General features: G+C 45.0%; 1 protein-coding gene across 17 annotated transcripts in view; it reads right to left on the bottom strand.

Annotated features, from left to right (window-relative positions):
- Positions 1 to 430: 430 nt before the first annotated feature.
- The window catches only part of pxk (PX domain containing serine/threonine kinase), a 41,581-nt gene continuing 32,279 nt past the window's right edge, over positions 431 to 9,732 (bottom strand). Inside the window, exons 15-19 of one of the 17 annotated variants that reach the window (XM_029692763.1) lie at positions 9,402 to 9,465; positions 7,829 to 7,888; positions 3,705 to 4,081; positions 2,961 to 3,579; positions 431 to 2,913 (exon numbers count right to left, since the gene is read on the bottom strand). In XM_029692763.1, coding sequence (XP_029548623.1) covers positions 3,846 to 4,081; positions 7,829 to 7,888; positions 9,402 to 9,465 — 360 coding nt within the window. In that variant the 3' untranslated portion in view covers positions 431 to 2,913; positions 2,961 to 3,579; positions 3,705 to 3,845. The other 16 variants (XM_029692766.1, XM_029692764.1, XM_029692765.1 and 13 more) reach the window with 16 other exon arrangements.

Here is a 9,732-nt window from a genome sequence, read left to right as displayed (position 1 = left end):
GGCGATGCAGTGCCTTAGACCGATGTGCCACTCAGGAGGCCCAAATGGAACATGCGTTGGCCGCATTGTTGCTTTAGTCAGACTTATTACCGTAGTTTACAGTAGGCTTTAGTACAGTAGTCCTTAATACAGTAGTCTTTAATACAGTAGGCTTTAATACAGTAGAGAATGTCATTAGGCAGTAGAAAGTGCATGTGACGGTTGCTAGGGGACTTATTACCGTAGTTTACAGTAGGCTTTAGTACAGTAGTCCTTAATACAGTAGTCTTTAATACAGTAGGCTTTAATACAGTAGAGAATGTCATTAGGCAGTAGAAAGTGCATGTGAAGGTTGCTAGGGGACTTAGGGATCGTGACCGGTGGGGTGTCAAGTTACTTTATATCCACTAAAATAAAAACACACAGAGCAAAGAGTTCAACAAACCACACATTTCAGTCCATGATTTTAATAAAATAAGTATAATACGGCAAAGTAGATAACATTGTAATTTTTTTTTTCTTTTCGACACAGCTGTGCAGGGTCAAACATACAAACCCCAAACAGTTATGAATTTTTTATGTTTTAATGCAGCAGACAGACAATAGATGGTTTCATACAACCCCCCCACCACCTCAAACCCCCCAAAAAAGGGTTTAGAAAATATTAGTAACTTCATCTTAAAGTGCAGTCATCTTCAAATCATAAAATCTTTTTGTTTTTCTGTCACCTAGTTGTTAATCCATGCTGCCAAAAGGTGGTATAGTATTTACTTAAACTCCATAGTCAACAGTGCAAATCAGAAAGGTTGGCAGGCAGCGATGATGATAGACTTAATTATAAAAACTAAACAGCATTATTAATTACATAAACTATGGAGCATTCTTATTGGAGAAACGGCTGCCAAATAAACATGTCATACTGAAGCCTCACTTAGATGACCCCCTGAACTGGAAAAAAACAGAGGTGGAATTGGATAAAATTACATAATGAGGGGGAAATGTATTCTGGGTATTGTTACATACAAGTGCACACCCCTCTGTTAGTGATGTAAAGAGCTGGTAACAATAAGCAGAGATAATATGAAACTCGATGGCTGTGTTTACACAGGCAGCACAGTTCTTATCTTTTGCCAAATTATTGGCAAAGGATATGATCTGATTGGCCAAAAGACCAATTATTGGCAAAAGATAAATTGGGCTACCTGTGCAAATGCAGCCAATTAGTAATTGTCCTGAGTGTGCCAATGTATCAATCTTCAAAACAGGTTAATCTTGTAATGTTGACAAGACAACGCATTTCAGACAGTTCTGCAGATTGTAACTTTGCTTTTCAGACAGATTGAGGGTGTACTGTCCCTTCAGTTCCTCTGACAGTGGTTGGATGTAGCAGAGGTATAGATTATGATGGATCAATAACAGATTAGCTAGTTAACTCATTTCAGTATTAGGTTTATTTCTTGTAAACACCAGAATCCATTTTTAAATACATTCTCCCAGTAAACTGCTCACAGTTGTGTGTCAATCCTGGATCGTAGAGAAAACCCCTCCCTATCGGTAAAGTGCAGCAGAGAAATAGTCGATCCTTCAACATCTTTTACACTGCTATTTTGGAGAGGAAAAAGCAAAACTATATATTTTTTTAAAAAGGTATTTGAATCTTAAATTGTATACTGTTACTGATTAATACCAGTAAGTACAGCATGTCATCATTTGGGTTAATTATTTGACATACTGAATGATGACAGATTTCCGCCGGTCCTCATTTACTAAACAATGGGTAATCTGAGGTTTTAATCCTTGCAGCGTCCATTGTTTGTTTTTTTTGTATCTATGTGCGCATTTGAAAATGGCACCCTATCCCCTATATAGCAGACTACTACTAAGTAGTGCACTATATAGGAAATGGGATGCCATTTGGGACGCAAGCCATATATTGACGCAGGCACAGAGATGAATGTGGCACATAGACATAAGCAACACAGACAGTCCAACAGCATCACATCTCCTTCCATTCATTCCAAGAAAACAAAAGGTAAAAAGAATACAGATTCAATAAACATAATACAGACAGACAGTTCTTTCATAGTCGTCTCACTGCGATGACACGGACAGTTCTTTCATAGTCGTCTCACTGCGATGACACGGACAGTTCTTTCATAGTCGTCTCACTGCGATGACACGGACAGTTCTTTCATAGTCGTCTCACTGCGATGACACGGACAGTTCTTTCATAGTCGTCTCACTGCGATGACACGGACAGTTCTTTCATAGTCGTCTCACTGCGATGACACGGACAGTTCTTTCATAGTCGTCTCACTGCGATGACACGGACAGTTCTTTCATAGTCGTCTCACTGCGATGACACGGACAGTTCTTTCATAGTCGTCTCACTGCGATGACACGGACAGTTCTTTCATAGTCGTCTCACTGCGATGACACGGACAGTTCTTTCATAGTCGTCTCACTGCGATGACACGGACAGTTCTTTCATAGTCGTCTCACTGTGATGAAATGCTGTTGGTTGGTGGATGTCAGGTCAGAATCCCAGTCCCTCTGAAACACCTGTGGTTCATGTGCTTACTTTCTGAATCACTTCCCTCACAGTTGCTTGTACGTTCCATTCAAGTCACTTCGCTGTAAATAAGAAGAAACGCTCCACTGAAATCACAAGTCATTCACTACAGTCTTCCAGATAGAGACCAGACTTGGCTGATGCCACCTCATCTTTAATCCACCTGTATAGTCCACTGACCAGTCATTTTTGTGCTAAAGGGAGAACCAACCAGGCGGCCATATTGGAAAGGAGTTGATGCCCCGGCCCCTACCTCAAATCTTAAGGGGCGGGGCTGGCGGTCAACTCATCGGGCGGAAACTAAATTTAGAAGCAAAAAAACTGAAGGAGCAAAAAAGTGATTGAGCAGGACGACAGGTAACCTTTAGGGGTGACTGGGACCACAGGTAACCTTTAGGGGTGAGGTAACCTTTAGGGGTGACTGGGACCACAGGTAACCTTTAGGGGTGACTGGGACCACAGGTAACCTTTAGGGGTGACTGGGACCACAGGTAACCTTTAGGGGTGACTGGGACCACAGGGTCAGGACGAGAGGTAACCTTCAGGGGTGACTGGGACGACAGGTAACCTTTAGGGGTGACTGGGACGACAGGTAACCTTTAGGGGTGACTGGGACCACAGGGTCAGGACGAGAGGTAACCTTCAGGGGTGACTGGGACGACAGGTAACCTTTAGGGGTGACTGGGACGACAGGTAACCTTTAGGGGTGACTGGGACCACAGGGTCAGGACGACAGGTAACCTTTAGGGGTGACTGGGACCACAGGGTCAGGACGAGAGGTAACCTTTAGGGGTGACTGGGACGACAGGGTCAGGACGACAGGTAACCTTTAGGGGTGACTGGGACGACAGGGTCAGGACGAGAGGTAACCTTCAGGGGTGACTGGGACGACAGGGTCAGGACGAGAGGTAACCTTCAGGGGTGACTGGGACGACAGGGTCAGGACGAGAGGTAACCTTCAGGGGTGACTGGGACGACAGGTAACCTTTAGGGGTGACTGGGACCACAGGGTCAGGACGACAGGTAACCTTTAGGGGTGACAGACCACAGGGTCAGGACGACAGGTAACCTTTAGGGGTGACAGACCACAGGGTCAGGACGACAGGTAACCTTCAGGGGTGACTGGGACGACAGGGTCAGGACGACAGGTAACCTTCAGGGGTGACTGGGACGACAGGTAACCTTCAGGGGTGACTGAGACCACAGGGTCAGGACGACAGGTAACCTTTAGGGGTGACTGGGACCACAGGGTCAGGACGACAGGTAACCTTTAAGGGTGACTGAGACCACAGGGTCAGGACGAGAAGGAAGAGCGATCCACTTCAGAGCGTCGGATGCTGCGGTCGACGGTCACCGCTTTCTTCAGTTTGCCTATACTGAATGATGTGATGGAGGTGAGGAGGGCACCACGCCCCACACCGTTGGCAGGAGGAGGATCTGACCCAGGGAGAGGAGGATGAGGAGGGGCGTGGGACTGGCCAGGGTTATCACTTGGAGGTAGAGGAGGAGGAGGAGGAGGAGGGGCAACTCCTGCATCAACAAGAAAATCAACTGTTAGAACATTGAGTGGTAGTCTGATGTATAAGAACACATCAATATAAATGTTTTCTGTAACAGTGTTTCCAATCTCATCAATTAAACCACCACCACAGGAATCACAATCTACAATGTTACGCTTGAGCTTCAAACAGTGTTTGAGTCTGCAAGGGTTATCTGAGCAAAAAACATGTTGTTGGGAGGTGGACAATATCAAAATGGTGAAAAATAAATATCCCCCCTTAAAAAAAAGGAATAAACGTTACTGTTTTGATCATTGCAGATTGTGACGTTTTAAAGTTGCAGACACCCTTTTACCAAGCAAGCAAAGGAGATGAAATAAAATCTTTTATCAAATTGTAACTACTAATATTTGATGTTTTAGTGAGCAGAAATCTGAAGGTTGGTGTTAGAGAAGTTAAACACCTCGCCCCACGCCACTCCCAAACAGACGACGCCCCCCCAGCCATTTCCAAACAGACGACCCCCCCCAGCAATTTCCAAACAGACGACCCCCCCCAGCAATTTCCAAACAGACGACCCCCCCCCAGCCACTACCAAAATGACGACCCCCCCCCCAGCCACTACCAAAATGACGACCCCCCCCAGCCATTTCCAAACAGACGACCCCCCCCCCAGTCACTACCAAACAGACGACCCCCCCAGTCACTACCAAACAGACGACCCCCCCCAGTCACTACCAAACAGACGACCCCCCCAGTCACTACCAAACAGACGACCCCCCCAGTCACTACCAAACAGACGACCCGCCCAGTCACTACCAAACAGACGACCCCCCCCCCCCCAACGGCATTTCTAAACGGACGACCCCCCCCCACCCCAGCCATTTCCAAACGGACGCCCCCCCACTATTATAAAACTGATATAATCGCGTTGGATTTGTAATTTACTCTGTTAAGGATTGTCATCTAGAATAGGTTCTATAGTATAAAGCTCTAAAATATTTCCATAATTAAGATATGAGGATCCTGCAAAACAATGTGTGTTTCCATTAGTATTAGTTTCATCTCGTTTTCTCTGAGCAGTGTCATTCCATACGTCTACTATGGAGACAAGCCTAACTACAGTAGTACAGATTACTGTATTGTAGTGTACTTGCTGCGATTCAGGGTCGACTACAGCTTTAAAAACCATGTAGGAATCATTATTGAATTACTTTACCCCACACATGTTCAAAATGGTGCATGCTCTACTTGGCAGACAGACAGCAAAGGGAGGAAAAGAGAGGCAGGTTAATTACTGTTATTGGTCATCAGTACCTTAAAGGAGTACAATCAACACACTACTGTTAAATCAAAACCAAAATGTTCATTATTTACAGTATGGTGTGATTACAGATTATCTGGAGTGGAAAATGAATGAAAAGGTATGAAAACAAGAAGGAAAATAAATAAATAAACAAAGTATGACCAGAATAACTACTCAGATGGTCCATCTACAATAGTAAATCACATGATGATATGAGGACAACATCATTAAAAATTAAATTAAATTGTAACTAGCTAAAAAGTAATAGCCTTACTAGTCTAATATACAGTATGGTTGTTGAACAAAAATTATTACACCAATATGCATGCATACAAATACAATCTTCCTTATAAAAATCACAGGCAATAACATGATCATACTCTTGGATACAACTCAAGACATCATGAAATCCTTTTTTTTTTTTAAGTCTCAAAACTGCCTCTCTCAACCTCTGTACCAGTGCTCCGTCTAACCTCATACTACGGACGATCTATTCTCTATTACCATTAGAATGTCTCTGTCTTACCACCAGGGGGAGCCCCAGCATACGGAAAAACACTGCTAAGACATGGTTACAAAAACACAACACAGACCTCACAAGCACATCACTGAGGAGGAACTATTACTTCCATCAGTATCATAATGGGCAGGGTGCTGACGGTTTTAACAGAGTTATAGTCTGTGTGAACCTGAGGGTCTGGTATCTACCATAGAGTTATAGTCTGAACCTGAGGGTCTGGTATCTACCGTAGAGTTATAGTCTGAACCTGAGGGTCTGGTATCTACCATAGAGTTATAGTCTGAACCTGAGGGTCTGGTATCTACCATAGAGTTATAGTCTGAACCTGAGGGTCTGATATCTACCGTAGAGTTATAGTCTGAACCTGAGGGTCTGGTATCTACCGTAGAGTTATAGTCTGAACCTGAGGGTCTGGTATCTACCATAGAGTTATAGTCTGGTATCTACCGTAGAGTTATAGTCTGAACCTGAGGGTCTGATATCTACCATAGAGTTATAGTCTGGTATCTACCATAGAGTTATAGTCTGGTATCTACCGTAGAGTTATAGTCTGAACCTGAGGGTCTGATATCTACCATAGAGTTATAGTCTGGTATCTACCGTAGAGTTATAGTCTGAACCTGAGGGTCTGATATCTACCATAGAGTTATAGTCTGGTATCTACCATAGAGTTATAGTCTGGTATCTACCATAGAGTTATAGTCTGAACCTGAGGGTCTGGTATCTACCATAGAGTTATAGTCTGAACCTGAGGGTCTGGTATCTACCATAGAGTTATAGTCTAAACCTGAGGGTCTGATATCTACCATAGAGTTATAGTCTAAACCTGAGGGTCTGGTATCTACCATAGAGTTATAGTCTTGGAAGCTGTCTAGCAAATTATTAATAACCAATTTGACAGAGCTTGAAGAACAAACAAATAAATAATAATAATAAGCTAATCTTGTACAATCCAGCTGTGCAAAGCTCTGAGAGACTTACCCAGAAAGACTCACAGCTCTCAGAGACTTACCCAGAAAGACTCACAGCTCTCAGAGACTTACCCAGAAAGACTCACAGCTCTCAGAGACTTACCCAGAAAGACTCACAGCTCTCAGAGACTTACCCAGAAAGACTCACAGCTCTCAGAGACTTACCCAGAAAGACTCACAGCTCTCAGAGACTTACCCAGAAAGACTCACAGCTCTCAGAGACTTACCCAGAAAGACTCACAGCTGTCACGGCTGCCAAAGGTGATTCTAACATGTATCGACTTCAGAGGTTCAATACTTATCATCTAATCAAGATAGTGTTTTATTTTAATTAAATAAATGTTTTTTTTTATTTTATTTTTTACAAATGTTAGAATTATTTTGTGTAGATGGATTAATTGTAATTTTTGTCAACCATTTTAATCCCACTTTGTGGAAGATGTCAAGGAGTGTAAATACTTTCTGAAGGCACTGTATGATTCACATTGGAATGATTTATGGCAAACGGATTTATCATAGATTGATTTTATTCTGTTAATTCAACACCTTTTATAAAAACTAGTCAACACTTGCTGTTCAGTTGTCAATTAAAAGACAGTAAATAGCCTACAATAAGCTCCTAGAAACGCATCGGACAGAATTTGGTGAGAGTGAAACCTCTCGCTTTGCCACTTCCTCTCTGCTGCGTTTCCCTGTCATGGCTTTGTGACTGGCAGGCGCCTTGTCCTATCAAATCGCTAGAAGATGCATATGGTTCATTCTAAAAAAAAATGGGAGAAGGCTCAATGGACGAGTAAATAGAAAACATTTAAATGAAAAGTAGCCTATTTAATACGAAGTGGAAAATGTATCCGACTGAAAATGAGTGCGTAACAGGCCGATTAGCCGCCAGCCGGCGCTAGTGGAAAACACTGTTAAAAATAACAGGCCGATTAGTTACTGAAAGCTGCATATCTTCATGCTAATATAGTTGGTACCTACCTGTAGTGTGAGGAGGGGTGGGGGAGGAGGGAGAGGTCGGTGGGGAGCTGGCTCCTGAACCTAAACACAGGAAGATAGACAACCAATCAGTCAGCCCAGCCAGCCAGCCAGCCAGCCAGTCTGTCTGTCAGCCCAGCCAGCCAGCCAGCCAGCCAGTCTGTCTGTCAGCCCAGCCAGCCAGCCAGCCAGTCTGTCTGTCAGCCCAGCCAGCCAGCCAGCCAGTCTGTCTGTCAGCCCAGCCAGCCAGCCAGCCAGTCTGTCTGTCAGCCCAGCCAGCCAGCCAGCCAGTCTGTCTGTCAGCCCAGCCAGCCAGCCAGCCAGTCTGTCTGTCTGTCAGCCCAGCCAGCCAGCCAGCCAGTCTGTCTGTCTGTCAGCCCAGCCAGTCAGCCAGCCAGTCTGTCTGTCTGTCAGCCCAGCCAGCCAGCCAGCCAGTCTGTCTGTCAGCCCAGCCAGCCAGCCAGTCTGTCTGTCAGCCCAGCCAGCCAGCCAGTCTGTCTGTCAGCCCAGCCAGCCAGCCAGTCTGTCTGTCAGCCCAGCCAGCCAGCCAGTCTGTCTGTCAGCCCAGCCAGCCAGCCAGTCTGTCTGTCAGCCCAGCCAGCCAGCCAGTCTGTCTGTCAGCCCAGCCAGCCAGCCAGTCTGTCTGTCAGCCCAGCCAGCCAGCCAGTCTGTCTGTCAGCCCAGCCAGCCAGCCAGTCTGTCTGTCAGCCCAGCCAGCCAGTCTGTCTGTCAGCCCAGCCAGCCAGTCTGTCTGTCAGCCCAGCCAGCCAGTCTGTCTGTCAGCCCAGCCAGTCTGTCTGTCAGCCCAGCCAGCGAGAGTCAGTCAGCCAGCCAGTCTGTCAGCCAATGAGAGTCAGTCAGCCAGCCAGTCCACCAGCCAATGAGAGTCAGTCAGCCAGCCAGTCCACCAGCCAGCCAGTCAGTAGAAGCATTGCATCGTAAACAGTGTTGCCATGTCAGTGTTGCCAGGGTAAACAAAGCTGTTATGTCACCATGTGTATGGACATTTTCTAATGTCAGTGTTAAAATCCAAAACTATAGTACTATATAACTATCTAAGTCAGGGGTCTCTCCAACCCTGTTCCTGGAGAGCTACCCTCCTGTAGGATTTAACTCCAACCCCAGTTGTAACTAACCTGATTCAGTTTATCAACCAGTTAATTATTAGAATCAGGTGTGCTTGATTAGGGTTGGCATTAACCTATAGGAGGGTAGCTCTCCAGGAACAGGGTTGGCGTTAACCTATAGGAGGGTAGCTCTCCAGGAACAGGGTTGGCGTTAACCTATAGGAGGGTATCTCTCCAGGAACAGGGTTGGCGTTAAAACCTACAGGAGGGTAGCATTTCAGGAACAGGGTTGGAGTTAACCTATAGGAGGGTAGCTCTCCAGGAACAGGGTTGGAATGCCTAGCAGTACTGTTATTACCTTGCAGCCTCCACTAGAGCATGCTTTAGCCACATTGAAAAACACAGTTTACGTTTTAGTCTAATAATAAATAGCTAATAATACATTTCTGTTTGAGCACTCAGCAGGAGAATATCCACGCTCCATTTAAACCCTAGTGCTGATGACATACCAGAGTTGTTGTTGTACTTCACAGAGAGATCCTCCTCGTTCTCATAGGCCGACTGTCTGGACTTCTACAAACAAACAAAACATATTTCTATCAATGACAATTCTGCTACAAAATGAGAATGAATCGTGTGTGTGTGCTAGGGATCTGCTTCTTTCCCTTTCAAGATGATTCAATACGTATTTAGACACACGGACTGATACCACACAGGAACGATACGTACAGTTGAAGTCGGAAGTTTACATACACGGGTCGGAGTCAAAACTCGTTTTTTCAACCACTCCACAAATTTCTTGTTAACAAACTATAGTTTTGGCAAGTCGGTTAGGACATC

The sequence above is a fragment of the Salmo trutta genome, chromosome 16, assembly GCF_901001165.1.
Source record: "Salmo trutta chromosome 16, fSalTru1.1, whole genome shotgun sequence".
Classification (NCBI taxonomy): Eukaryota; Metazoa; Chordata; class Actinopteri; order Salmoniformes; family Salmonidae; genus Salmo; species Salmo trutta.
Note: the sequence above shows the minus strand (reverse complement) of the source record. Positions and strands in the feature narration are given on the sequence as shown.